Source organism: Mesoplodon densirostris, chromosome 18 (genome assembly GCF_025265405.1).
Source record: "Mesoplodon densirostris isolate mMesDen1 chromosome 18, mMesDen1 primary haplotype, whole genome shotgun sequence".
Classification (NCBI taxonomy): Eukaryota; Metazoa; Chordata; class Mammalia; order Artiodactyla; family Ziphiidae; genus Mesoplodon; species Mesoplodon densirostris.
Window position 1 is genome coordinate 15,554,884 of NC_082678.1, and position 14,403 is coordinate 15,569,286.

General features: G+C 56.3%; 1 protein-coding gene across 9 annotated transcripts in view; it reads left to right on the top strand.

Annotated features, from left to right (window-relative positions):
- The window catches only part of TBC1D16 (TBC1 domain family member 16), an 85,566-nt gene extending 76,880 nt beyond the window's left edge, over positions 1-8,686 (top strand). For all 9 annotated transcript variants that reach the window (XM_060081749.1, XM_060081748.1, XM_060081751.1 and 6 more), the window contains 2 exons: positions 1,980-2,126; positions 2,987-8,686. In XM_060081749.1, coding sequence (XP_059937732.1) covers positions 1,980-2,126; positions 2,987-3,235 — 396 coding nt within the window. In that variant the 3' untranslated portion in view covers positions 3,236-8,686. The remainder of the gene's footprint in view (positions 1-1,979; positions 2,127-2,986) is intronic.
- Positions 8,687-14,403: the final 5,717 nt, after the last annotated feature.

Below are 14,403 nucleotides of genomic sequence, written 5' to 3' on the forward strand. Positions count from 1 at the left end.
CTCTCTGAATCCATCAGCCTTAAAAAAAAATAGTATTGACGTATCCGGGAGGTGGCCAGGACCTTTTCTGCAAGAGTGGGCTCCATCCTCCCTGCGGCAGCCAGAGCAGCTTGGATGAGACAAACCTCGCTGATACGTGGGCACGCCCACCAGCCCTTGGAAGTGCATCAGCATTTCCCCTCCTTACTAATGCCAAAGAAGGATTATGTCTGATAGAAGTGAGTGTGAACAAATGTGGTGCTGGTGCCACAGGCTGTCTTTGTGTTCATCCATCCTCACCCGCCTCCTGCCCCTGCCCCCAGCCCGGCCCAGGTCTGGGCTGTGATTCCTGTGTGGATTAGCGTGCTCGACGTGCACTGCAGGCTGGAATCAAGGAAGCATTGGCAAGGATGGTCCAAAACACTGGATCACATTAAAAAAAAAAAAATTGTGTCCACTTTGCAAAGCCTCATTGCATGTTTTTCCAGCAGCAAGTTTGCCACCCTCGTGACATCACATTTAGGCTAATGTTACAAGTGAACTCAGAGCATTACCCAACAAATGGGGCCATTTCCAAGGCTAAATTTAGCCACATTTGGCCCCACCACTTGATCAAATTAGTGGCAGGAGATTGGAAGGGGGGGTAGGATGACTGTAGTGGGCGTAGGCTAATTCATTAGAGTGAGCTTGTGGAGAGGGGGGTGGTCACTACCAGCTGCTTTAACTTTTAAAGTGTCCCCAGAGTGAGAAAGGCTCTGTTTCATTCATTTATGATACTTCTAGTTTGCCCTCGGGGGCTGGGCTGCCCTGGGCCTTGTCCAGTGAACTGGGATTAGTCCTGTACTGCCATCCAGCCCCATTTAGAATGTGCCCCACCTTTTCTGCCCCAGAGTCCTCTCTGAGAGGAGGTAGACATGCTCCTTCCTCCGTCCTCCCCAGCTACCCCCAACCCACCGCCAGCCCTGGCCACAGTTCGAATAGCTGTAGAAGGATCATTCTGAGCCACAGCAAGACCATTCTGGATTAATTCAGAGGAAGGGGCTGGGCAACCTGGGAATGGTCTCTTCAGAGTGGGTGAGGTGTGGGGTGTTTGCTGCCCATAACTTCTGCCCACATCCAGGGCTCCTCCTGGCCCTGTTTGCAAAGGAACAAAGTTCTGTCTGGCTGGGTGGCCGACGTCAGGAGACTAAACACAGGCTTCCTGGTGGTCCTTGTCCTTCCTCTGCCCCCGGGAGCAAGTGTGACTCAAAGGCGGTGTGCCCTCAAAGTGTCCGGGCTGGAGAGCACACAGGATGTACCCCCGTCAGGACCAAGTGCCGGCTTCCTGCTGTGGGCCAGACCTTCCTTTCTGGGCAGCCATATGAGGCAGCCTCCAAGGAAGACAGCGGAGTCCTCAATGGGCTCTGTAAAGCTGGTTAAAGATGGTGGGCTCGTTGTAGGGAGCTCCATGGGGACCATCGGGATCTGCCGTGCTCTGCTCTGAGGCTCTTCTCCCCACTTTCTTATCAACAAACCTAAGAGTCATCTCTGGGGCACGAATTGGGACGTTTGGGCTGGAGGCAGGAGGACAATGACCAGTGGGTGGCTGCCAGAAAGTTCTTTCTCACTGGTGTGTTCTGTGACCCACTGGAGCGTGTTCTGATGCACCGTCTCTCAAGAGAATGGGCACGGGCCAGCCTTCAGAGCAGCGTGTTCTTTGTCCCTGTGCTGGAAAGCCTCCCAGAGGGCTCCCCGAAGGGTAACAGCAGCCCGTGGGTGGCCAGCTGCAACATCGCCCCTTTGTATGTCACAGCAGCCTTTGGATGGAGGTGCTCACACTGGCCCATTTGCAGGTGGGGAAACTGAGGATGAAGGAGGTTGCTGGGCTTGGCTAGGGCCACATGAAACCAGACGACCTCACCTCGAGCCCTTACCCCGCACCTCTGCACTTGGCCTCTACCTGCAGGCAGGGCCTGGGGCTGGGTCAGGGGCCTTATCTGAACCCACTCTCTACCCCCCAGACGGATTACTTCCACCTTTTCATCTGTGTGGCCATTGTGGCCATCTACGGGGATGATGTCATTGAGCAGCAGCTGGCCACCGACCAGATGCTTCTGCACTTTGGAAACCTGGCCATGCACATGAATGGGGAGCTTGTTCTCAGGAAGGTGAGTGTGTCTGGGGGCCCTCCCATATACAGAGCCCCACCCCTTCACTTCCAGAGCTCCGCCCCCACGCAGCCCCCCACAAGCCCCGCCCTCCACATATGCAGAGCCCTGCCCACACACAGAGCCCCACCCCTTCACTTCCAGAGCCCTGCCCCCACACTCCAGCCACCCTGGGAGCTCCTGACCAAGGCCCAGTGGTCAGCATGTCTGGCGGCTGCTCAGGGTGCCTGGCAAAAGAGGCCTCTCTCCTCATGGACTGAACAGATTACCCGGTTTGATAGACAGATCCTCCACCTGGGGTGCCTCACTCCTAGCCCAGAGCCAGGAAAACTGAGCAGGAGGCTTAGGGAGGGGAGGTGGCCACTTTTCATCCAAAGTTAGTGGAATAAAGGGGGCCTTTGCCACCTCCCCACTTCCCAGGCTCCTACTGGAGTCTGCTTCTTAAAGCTCTCTGGTGTCTCCCAGGGGCAGTGAGGAGGGCCTGGGGTCAGGGTGGGGTGGGTAGGAAGAGGGTGGTGGAAACAGACCCTGCAGGGCGGAGAGGTGGAACCGTGGGGCCAGGCCGAGCCAGGGAGGGACAGGGTGAGCCTTGTGCCGCTTTTGCCGGCCCTGTTTACCCTCCATATGAAGGCCATTGGGGGAGCCTTCTTTGTGTCAAGCCACATGGGAGCACTGCTCCGGAAACCATGTGAGTCCCGTCCCTCAGCTGGATCACGGTGTTGAAAGGGACGGGGCATGCAGAGCCCTCACCCTGACCTGGCACAGGGCGAGCCCTTGGGTGCTGGCTATTGCTGCCCTTGCTCTTGGGCCACTGGCTGTCCCCCAACCCCCTCGTCACTGCCTGTCCTCTCTGTTTGCAGGCAAGGAGTTTGCTCTATCAGTTTCGCCTCCTGCCACGGATCCCCTGCAGCCTGCATGACCTGTGCAAGCTGTGTGGCACTGGCATGTGGGACAGTGGTTACATGCCCGCCGTGGAGTGCACAGGCCAGCACCCGGGGTCTGAGAGCTGCCCATATGGGGGCACTGTGGAGATGCCTTCGCCCAAGCTCCCCAGAGAAGGCAGGAAGGGCCCAAAGACGCCCCGGGAAGGCTTCGGTTTCCGCAGATAGGTTGGGCTCCCTGTGCTAGACGAGGGGTCAGGGAACCTCAGCCAGGTCCCAAGCATGGGGGAGGGGGTGGGGCTAGGCTTGAAGGGGATGGGATGGTAGAAACGGAAGGAAAATGCCCTTGGGCGGCATGAAGGGAAACTTTTCATATTAAGGACAAAAACGGAGTCCAGAAGTGACAGAAGTGGAACCCGCCAGCTGCCCAGAGAAAAGTCACCTCCCAAAAAAGCGGGACCAGAATGCATGGCCATCCCACCTGGAGACGCAGGCTGGCTGGGTTCTCGTGTTGCCTGCCTCTGATGGATCTCGACACGTCCCAGGAATTCCTCCAGCTTCATCAGCCACCGAAGGGTATTGCCAGGCACTGGGAAAGGCAGAGACAGAAGGAGAGGTCTTGTGCACCCACCAGTGCCGGGGAGTGCAGAACAAGGGGGTCCTGTCCAGGCCCAGAGACATCTCTGCAAGCCAGACACACCCGCCTCATCAGGCTTCATTCTCTGAAAGGACCAACCATACTCCACAGCTTCTCCAGCCACAGCTGCAAAGCTGATGTGAAGACATCTGCCCCCGATCCCCGCCCCCAGAAAAAGCCCCACTGATTTCAGGGTAAAGAGGTGTAAGAGCAGGGGGCTGGGGGCTTTCACACTCTGTCCATTTCAACATCCTGTTCTCTTGGTATGTGAAGGAATCTGCTGCCCGTGAGCCTGAGCACAGACTGTTGAAGTGTTGGATTCCTCTCCCTTTGTTGGGGAATGTCTGCATTTGGTATTGTTTAAGGCCAACCTCACCAAATACTGCAACCAACTGGGGTCTGGATGGGTTGAGGTGTGTGTGTGTGCACGCAAAATCCTCTGAAGGGAATCTGCAATGTTTGAGGGAAGGGGTACTATATTAACTGACCAACCAAGACAAAGGCACCTGAAAGTGCTAGAAAGACTCCCACTTCCCTGCAGGGCCTGCATTCTGCCATGAATGCCAGTCTTCTGTAAGTCAGCTTCTCAGGTGGTTGGACGCAAGAGTGGCCACAGTACAGTAGCCGTCACTCAGGGCACCTCTGCTTTCTGTGTGGGAACGAGGTCTTCCCAGCAAGCTCTCCCCGCTCCCAAGATTCTCATCAGTTGCTCCTTCTGGGATTCAGAGAAGGACAGATAAGGGCATGGGAGGGCTCCCAGCCAGTGTAAATTGGTGGAGCCATTTGCACAGGAAGCCACCTCTTGAACTGGCAGGAGCAAGGAGCCTGGAAATGTTCCTTGAATCCTCCTGCACATTCTTCTGGGGAGAAAAATTCCTGAAGTGCTGAGAGTCATCGTGGAGACACAGCCCAACTAATGCTTCTTCCTGCCCTCAGCTTTTGTCACTGAGAGTTGACGCTGCTGGATGGCGCCACTTTAAAAAGATGTTTATCAACAGGAAAGAGGAAGTTATCAGCCTCCTCCCTTCTCAGCTTCTCTCTTCTCCATGAGCCCAAGTCCTCCAGCAGGCAGGAGGCTGACACTGGTACTTCCAAGTTCCTGGCCCCTCTGTCCAAGAGCCTTTTGGAGAGACCATCCTGGAGCCCCATCAGTGCCCAGACCTTGGGGTACTGACCATTATAGTCCAGCAGCAGGGTCCAGCTGGATGGGGGTAGACTTGTGCTCTGCTTCTGGGGAAAGAAGATTGCCTTTCCATCTGGAGGATGGCTCCTGATCCATTATGGAAATGGCTTGAGTTACCCAGGCACTATGTTGACCCTCCTCTAGAGACCATATCCCCATGAACAGGCATAACAGTTATCCATTGCCACAGTAATGCTACGTAACAAATAGCCCCCAAACATGGTGGCCTCAAATAGCACACACTTACCTAGCACATGAGTCTGTGGGGCAGCAGCTCAAGCTGGGCATTTCTGGTCTGGGTTGGGCTTGCTCCCATGCCTGGAACTGTTAAGTCCTAGGGGGCTGCTCACACACGTAGAGGTGTGTAGAGGTCAGACTTGGCTCTGCTCTGTGCCTCTTGCATCCTTCCCGCAAGCCAGTCCTGGCCAAGGCAAAGGTGCAGAATCAGAAGTGTACAGGCACCTTCCCAAGCCTTGACAGATGCCCCCCGTGCTGCCACCCCAGTGGCCAAAGCAAGTCACATGGCCAGACTCAGCATCTAGGGATGGGGAAATGGACCCTCCCTTGCAGTAAGAGAAGTGACATGGTGAGGGGCCGGGATTCGGGGAGGGGTGAGGAACTGGGCGGCTGGTATGGGGCTGGAAGAGTCTACCAGCACTACAACAAAGTCCTGGTCCAGATCACACTGTTTTGGAACTCACCTTCTACCAGGGGCGTGACTTCCCCTGAAGGGGCAGGAGATGCCTAAGAGGAGAAAGAGTGCTCCCCCTCATCCTCTGTAGCAGAAGAACGTCCCTGCGTTTTACAATACCTTGTGCCTTTGGGCTGCTGTGTGTGGGGTGGAGGGAGAGGGGTCCCAGGCTCCCTCACTTTGGAGGGTCCTGGGTGGAAAACGCTCATTCTGAACCTCCCAGCTCCCACAGCCCCTCACCCCCATGGCTCCCCAGGACCCTCCCACCTCTCACCCTATGGGCTGGGTGAGGTCCCAGTGAGATCTGGGCCTCTTGGAGCAGCCAGGACCTCGAAAGCTGAAGACCTGGGTGTGTGGGCTCTGCGAGGTCCCGCTGCTCCGGAGGGATGGAGAAGGCCCGCCCCTGCACGGCTCCCTTAATCTGGATGCAATTAGAGGAAACCAGCCAAAAACCCTGCGGCAGCTGTTGCCTCAGGATTATTCCCAGCCAGCAAAAGGCATTAGGGTGATAATTCAGTCATTAGACTTTTAGCCTTCCCACCGCCAGAGCGTGCAAATACAGGATAATCAGCCCAGCACGGCCATCCTCAGCGATACTGCTTATTTAACCCATTTTTAAAAAATGACACTTAATGTTATTGGCTGGGGTGCGTGTGTATGCATACTTAAAAGTTTCCCCACCGCCAATGTCTGTGCTGACGTTACATGATGTCGTCGGGACCTCTGGGAAGAGAGGGCACCTTTGATGCGCATGTGCTGGCACAGAGAGGGCAGTGGGGCAGGGACTCACCAGCCCAGTGGGGGTTCACCCTCTCAGGGAAGGCGGATGATGGCAAGATGAAGCTGGGTGTGGGGAAGGTGGGCATACAGTGGGGTCAGGGTCTTGTTAAGTGCAGAGGGGAACAGTGTGCTATTCCAGAAGGTTCTGACTTAAGTCCCAGCAGGGGAGACTTGGAACTCACAAGTCAAGGGAATTGGAGTTCTTGAGCCAATTAGAGGGGTAGGGATAGGCAGGCTGGGAGGGGTCCCCAGCCCATCTCTGCAGAGAAGGAGGGTCTGCAGTCCAGAGGGCAGTTCCATTGGCGGCCTTGGTCTGGATGTCATCAGCAGGTAGCGCTGTGTTGTCCTGACCGGCTAAGTGTCAGGCAGGACAGAGATTTTTGAATCCAGGACCTTTGAGTTTTCTGTAAAATCCTGCTGGGGGCAGACAGCTGGACAGGATGAAGATGCTGGTTCTGAAACGAGGGCAGTGGCTGGCAGTCACTCAGCTCTGACCTTTGATGGGTAGGAAATGGGGCAAAATCTGTGGACCACAGTGAGGGACCTCTGTGGCTCTCCCCTCGGTATTTTGTGAGGTCCCTCTGAGCTCTATTGTCTGCTTCTTGTTCGGTAGAAATAGCTGGGAGGAGGGCAGCCCCCAGGGTGGTGGGAATCTGCTCATGGCTGTGCCCTGCACTTGCGGAAGCCTCCATCCTCTGTTTGGCCTCCCTTCCGCCGTGCAGGGAGGCTGGAGGGTGGCAGGAGCACCTGGGTTCACCCGGCCGAGAGAAGGAAGCCTCTTCCAGTTTGTCTGCCCAGCAGAGGCCCCCAGAGGCTGCCCCGCCTCGGAGGAAGGAGGAGTTTCCCTGGGAAACCCCACACACGTGCAGAGGTGCAGCCCTAGACCGGCCTGCAAGCTGTGCCACAAACCCATAGCAAAGGGAAGGAGCCTGCGGGTCTGGCCTGAGGCCAGGAGCTTCCTCTGGAGACCCTGGGGAACCAGATGGCCCAGGATCTGATTAGCCCTGTGTTTCTAAGCCAGGCTGCAAGGCCGTCCCTCGAAGTGAAAGCATTCTGTCCCCGCCCGTCCTTGGCTCAGAGGGAACTGCCCCCAAAGTTGTGAAGCCTAAGAACAGGGCTCCCCTACAGAGGTTGCGCAGTGCTGTGTGGAAGGAAGACACTTACCTAGGGGTCAGGAACCTGGTTCTTGTCCTGCCTCTGACCCTTCCCAGGTGCGTGACCTTCCTGCACTCTGAGCCTCAGTTCCCTCATCTGTAGAATGAGAACGGCGCTGCCCTCCCAGCCCACCTCACAGGACTGCTGTGGGGACTCTCCAGGTGAAGGTGTCATGAAGCTGGTTTACCAGCCCCGGGGGCTTCACCTGCCACTCAGGGAAGAGATCACTGACCTTGGCCTTGCAGCCTTGGCAGAAAGGCGGCATGCTCCCAACCCGAGAGCTCGGCCTGCTTTGAGAGTCAGCAAACCCGCTCCCTTCTACACGTCCACTTTGCTGCATGTCCCCGACTAAGGGGGACCTCTCTGTGCCTCTTCTGTGAAATTCACCCCATGCCATCCCACTCCTGCCATGAGGATAACCAACCATAAGCCATGACCTTGCTGACCCCGAGAGATGTGTCTGTGTGCCGTGTGCCCAGCTCTGCATCAGGGATGAGGTCCAGGCCTCGGACCCCCACGGCTGTGAAACCCACTCAAGCAGGGGGGCTGTGGCCTCCTGGGTCAGGCTGTAGAGACTGGAGAGGGGTGTCCCTTGGGCCTCTTGGGGGCAGGGCGGGCATGCAAACAGCCTGCGGGCATGCAAACAGCCTGCAAGCATCTGGCCGTAAACACATTGTGCTGAATTTCTAGGTAGGAAAGTACATTTCAAGTTCAGAGATCAAGACTTGGTCATCTTCTCTCCAGCACCTTGTGTTAGTCAGAGGGCAGGGTTTCTGTTGTTTAAGGGAAAATTTAATGAAATTCCCACCATTACCAAGAGATTACTGATGTCCGTGGCTAGCATTCGTTCTCTGTATTTCATTTTGTTTTCTTGTTTTTTTTTTTTGTTTTTTTTTTTTTACGGTACGTAGGTCTCTCACTGTTGTGGCCTCTCCCGTTGCGGAGCACAGGCTCCGGACGCGCAGGCTCAGCGGCCATGGCTCACGGGCCCAGCCGCTCCGCGGCATGTGGGATCTTCCCGGACCGGGGCACGAACCTGCGTCCCCTGCATCGGCAGGCAGACTCTCAACCGCTGCGCCATCCCAGGGAAGCCCTGTTTTCTTTTTTAAATACAATCGCCCACTGGTCAGGCCATGCCCCAGGCTCGGGACTGGCCACCCTGACCCCTGGGGCCACGGCCCCCACTGTGCTTCTGGCTCTCATGGATTCCACTGCAAAGTAAATAAAATCATATTGACAACAAACACGCTCTACGGCGCCTCTAAGGAAAAGGTCCGGCGAGATTTGTTAGGTCAGAATGTGGCAGGTTCCAGTGCTGGGTGAAGAGGGCTCCCACAGAAGAGCAAGGAGGGCCGGAGGACTGGCCAGTGGCACAGCAGGCCCTGCTCTGGGGAGCCTGGCTGCAGGCCCAGGGGTCCATCAGGCATCTGAAGAGGACGGGCGCTTGGCCTGCAGCAGGGAGGAGCTGCTCGCCTCCAAGGTGGAGAGGTAGTAAGAAAGTGCCCGTGAACCCCAGTGACCGGGGGCCCCAAGACTGGCCCCAGCACCTGGAAACACACAGTGTTTTATTGAGACTTGGCTGCCAGGGCTCTGATTTCAGGAAAAGCCGAAGCCTTGCGTTTGTGAACTTTTTACGGAGGCAAAGAAAATGAATTTGACCTTGTTAAGGGTGGGAGTTAAAGGAAGAATTCAGGCATCAACTTCTCTCATCTCCATCCCCTGGAGCCCTACTACAGGGGACACGCCCCAGGGATTACAGGGAGGTGGGCAAGGGGGCTGGGGCCTGTCCTGGTTCTCCTGGAATGTGCTGGTGGGTGGAGGGCTCCCAGCCCTAACACGTGCGTGTGGGATTGCGAGCTGGTTTTCTGTGGTTTTGTATGTACCTTTTCGTCCTTTTGCCTGAGAGTGGGGGAGGGTGCATATGCCGCCCTCCTGAATGTCTGCACCCCTGGAGGTCTCGTGTCTGCAGGGTCTGTCTCACCGTCCACCCACCTGGCCTTGGCTGAGATGACAGAGAGCTTTGTCACCCCTTTTCTGCAGGCCAGGAGTGCCCCTGCCTGAGGCTGGCTGGCCACGTGGCCAGGAGGAGCAGCAGGCCCAGCTGATGCATCAGCTGCCATGCCTGGCTGGTGGCTCCACTTAGAGAAACCTTCTCTGTCCTTTTGGGAGTGGGAGGCGCTGCTTCCCCCTCATGCCTGGCCCTAACCTGGGATCTGAAGTCACCCCTGACGGCCGAGTGCAGACAGAGAGGGAGCTTGGAGTTCAGGGGCACCAGCCCTACCATCACCACCCTCCAGGGCATGGCTGTGGGTCAGTTCGTCCTCAGAAAGGGGCAGTCCCACCCCACAGAGCAGCCCTGCAGTGGGTCGAGGCCCATTGTGGCCCTCACCTTGGGCCATGGCCCTGCCCGAGGGGGCCTTTCAAACCTGTCAGGCAGCTGGTTTCCTGGGTCTGGCCCAACCAGGATACTCCATCAGGTGTTTGTCTTTGCTCTGCTCTAGTTCTCCCAGAGATAACAGCCGTGCAGTCACGGGCACAGGGGTGTGCTGCCCTAGAGCCAGACTCTTCAGGGTGGCCCCTGGAAAGACCTGGCCTCTGTTGTCCTGTGGTCCTGAGGGCTGGGCCTGGGAGCAGGTTGTCTGTTGTGGCGCAGATGGGCCATCTGCACGGCTCGCTTTACACCCCTGCTAACGGCAGAGACACCCCCGCCCCGCCCCTGGGGCCCATTCACCAGAGAGTGAGCGTCCTGTGCACCATCCTAGTCCCATCATTCCTTCGTGCATCCGTTCAGCAAACCCCACCAGGGAGACGGGTACCATTGTCCCAGGGACCTGCTCCAGGGGTCCGAGGCTGAGCACACCAGGTCACTGGGGTTTCTGGGGCGGGCAGCACGTACTCTACAAATGCTCCATGAGCAAAACTGCCTTGCCGGCCCTGGGAGAAGCCACTCAATGTCTGCACTTTTGGGGCCCCCGGGGCAAACCTTGAACTCCTCGGGTCTGAGTGACCTTTGGCTGCAGAGACTCAGGTGAGCCAGAAATGTCACTGAGATGATTTTCTTTCAGTCAAGTTGGATCCCATTATGAGCCCTGCCAACCCAGTTAAGTCTCAGTTGTTACTGGTGTCTCTCCTTCCCCCCAACACTCACACGAAGACATGCAATGAGCAGGGGTGGGAGGGATCCCACGCAAAACGTGCAGGGGGCTCTCTGCTCCTGGCCCATGGTTGCCACTGAGATACCCCCTGTCCAAACCCAAAGAGCCCATGAGGTCTGGCTCTTTCCTTTGACCGGGGCCCTGGTGCCCAGGCACAGCTGCATCTCTACCCCCATCCTGTCCCTCTGCAGGGAAGCCACCACCACCATACACACACACAGGGCGGGGAGGCCTCAGCCAGCCCCTTCCCCCCCACCCCAGTTCCATTGCCCACCTCTCTTCAAGGAGCACCAGCTTTTAGAACAGAACCCACAGGAGGCTGGCCACAGGCTCCTTCCCACCACTCAGCAGAAACCTGGAGGGGAAGGAGCACAAGGGCTTGACAAGCCTGGGATATGCTTGGAAGAAAAACTACAGTGAGAACAGGGCCCCAATCATCTGTATGAGTTATTGGGCCACATGAGCGATCTCACTGTTAAAGGGGTTGGGTCTTCACACACCCCCCACCTCCTCATGGCCATTGGGGAGGGTCCCACCCAGCCACTGCCATGCTCTCTGCAGACTGGAGGACACCTGCCAGTGCCCTCATGAGCCACACTCAGTTGCTGGCCCTGGGACACCCCTAAAGTCATCCCTCCTCCTCAGTGGACCCCCTCCCTCACCTGTGAGGCTCTCTTCTCTCTGCATCTCAAGAGAATAACCAGACCTCTGGGCTCCTGGGGCGTGTACTGTGTAATTTAGATAAAGTGGTTTGAAAATATGCTATTCATTCTCTGAATGTGATAATACGTCTGCCTTGATAGGTCAGATGCCACAAGCTCTTTCATCGGCAGTTTGACACTGAACAAAGGAAAACACTTTATATTTTGAGTTGTTAGAGAGAATGGCTTAATGGTTTTCTAAACGGTTGTTTGCATGCTGAAATTAAGTTGGTGCAACAGGGGGATAGTGCCACAGGCTGGGTATAGCAGCCCCTCAGCAGGGAGAAACAGGTTCAAAACCCCCTCAACCAGTAAGAGACATGTGCAGTTCAACAAAGTGGGAAACCTTCATCAGGGATCAAACACAAAGTTCACGGGGTTCATTGGTTACTGGCCATGAATAAGCACAAATAGAAAAAGACATGGAGGGTCCTAGTGGCCACAAGTTAATGGTTAGTGAGCCCAATTGTCCGGCAATTTTAAAACCTAACAGTAGAATATGGCAATGGGCAAGGCCCAGGAAGCCCTCTGGGATAGGAGGTCAGAGCTTTAGATCAGTTCACTGGAGAACTATGGCCAGTGCCTGTCTGGACACCAGCTACAGGGGTATGGATAGAAGATTCTGAGAGGCACAACAAATGACTAAAAAGACCTCAAAGGGTAGAGGACGGGACCCTGTCCAAAATGAAGACTGAAGGATAGTAAATGTTATCAAGAGTTTATGACTTAATGACGAGAGTGCCAACTCTCCACTTTTCTGGTGGGGAGAGCTGGGCAGAGGCAATCGTGGTCACAGGAGGCACTGCCAAAGGGCTGGGCTTCAGGAGAGCCACTCTTGGGTCACCGACCTCTTGGTGTCCCATCCCCTCTGCCCTCCAGGACTCTTGGTGTGGACTCGCCCCTTGTGGGAGAAGCCCATCGCTTGCAGGGCTCCTTACTCCGTCCAAGGTGCGTGAGCACAGGGAGTGTAAGGGAGTGGGGAGTTCTGGCTGTTCATATGAGCTCAATTGGGAGCCCGATTTCCGATACGGGGTCTCAGTGTCCTTCTGTAAAAAGAAATCCAAGTGTACTTAAAGCAAGCATCTGAGACAAAAAACCAATGAGGAGTACACACAGTGCGGGGAGGGGGATGACAGTCCTCCCAGGACACTGTCTGGTATCCAGGCCCTGTCCTCTGTTCTGCCCACCTCCTGCCCCTATCGGAAAACTTTAGAAACTTTAGAAAAAAGGTGCTGGGGACCCTCAGACCTCTGGACAGGTGCCCTCTGGGGGAATCCCACCCACCTACCCAAATGGCAGCGTCCGTTCTATTTCCAGGCACATTCTGCCTTTCTCCAAAGCCCGGGCATCCTTTGGGTTTTCTGATAAATCCCCAGGTTCTGTCAAATGATTCATTTAGATGGGAGTTCCCCACCCCCATTCATGGTCTTACTGCTCCACTGGGCCACACGACTGCCTGAGCCAGGCTGATAAATAGCAGCAAAATTTTAGGGCTCAGAGTCAGCAGCCTGAAGCAGAGTGGCAAGGAGCGGGTGGGAGGTGTCCAGTGCACAGGGACGCAGGGGTGAGGGCATTTCCAGGAGAGGTGAACTGCTGGCTTCGAAGGGGGATGAGACAAAGAGCTCAGCTCTTCCCCACGTTGCCTGGAATGCATACCTCAGAGCTATTGGTGTGTGTGTGGGGGGGTCTTTCAGGTGGGTGAGACCCAGGAACTGGACTCGGGCCAGTGCAGGTAGGAAGAGGCACTGCTCCCACAGGTCTTTCTTCAAGAGCTGGCAGGTGAGCGCAGCAAGGCTGGGAGTTGGTCCCCCCACCCCGACTTCCAGCCTGCAGTCTCTCCCACCCCCTCCCTGCCTGCTGCATCTGCACCCCTCTCCCATGCAGTGACCAAAGGATTCTGCAGAGTTGAGTCTTACCAAAAAGGCCACTGTCCTTCCCCTCAATCTGTTGGGCCAGAGTGCAGTCGCCAGGCCAGCCCCAAAGAGCTTTCTGGGTCCCCAAAAGAGGGGGAGGCCCCCAGAATCTGAAATGTAGCTATTGGTTCACCAAACCGGCCTGGCATCCTGGGTCCCTGCACAGACCTCCGCTCCCATCATGAGCCTGAAACTGACCCAGAATGCCAAGGTCTGCTTGTAGGGTGAGTGTAGAGCTGCTGGGCCCCCAGAAACTGGCTTTGATTAGAGGGGACACACCACCAGAGGGTGTCCCAGTGATGGGTACAGACTCCTGTGGCTCCTGCCCAGGCTGAGGATGGGTACCTAAGAGACTGCCAAAACCTGGGCAGGACTGAGCTCCCCATAGGGGTTTTCCTTTCCAGAAAACAGGTTCCAAAGTTTGGGTGGAAGCCTGCTTGGTATGCCCTGCCCCTAGGGCCTGGGACACCAGGTAGGTTTGCACAAGGCTGGAGGAAGGCTGCATGGGCTCCCCACTCCTGTTCTCAGCTGTCCTGCTGAATCCCAGACACAGGCCTGGCTGTGGGATTCAGCCACACAGTGGCATCTCTGCAAAGCCTGGGATTCTCACCAGGAACTGGTCTCCCAGGAGGGAGGGACGTGGGCAGGCGCTCCCCTGCCCGCCCACAAGAGGCCTGGGGAACTAGGGTCCCTGTGCCTGGAGCCCCCACTGGGGCCTGTTCAGAAGGTGGCACGTGTGGGCACAGTGGGGCACCACTTCCTCAAAAATAATCCTTGGTGCTAATTCCCATTTCCCCAGGAAGAGGGCCAGTGTCTCTCAGATCCATCCCATTTTCTGCAGAAGGGCTTTGTTGCTGCTTCTTTCTTTCTTTCTTTATTATTTTTATTTTTAGCTGCATTGGGTCTTCACTGCTGCGCGTGGACTTTCTCTACTTGCAGTGAGCGGGTGCTACTCTTTGTTGTGGTGCGCAGGGTTCTCGTTGCTGTGGCTTCTCTTGTTGCGGAGCACAGGCTCCAGACGTGCAGGCTCAGTGGCCATGGCTCACGGGCCCAGCCACTCCACGGCATGTGGGATCCTCCTGGACCGGGGCATGAACCTGCGTCCCCTGCATCGGCAGGCGGACTCTCAACCACTGCGCCACCAGAGAAGCCCTGCTGCTGCTTTTGATTTCACACCCATT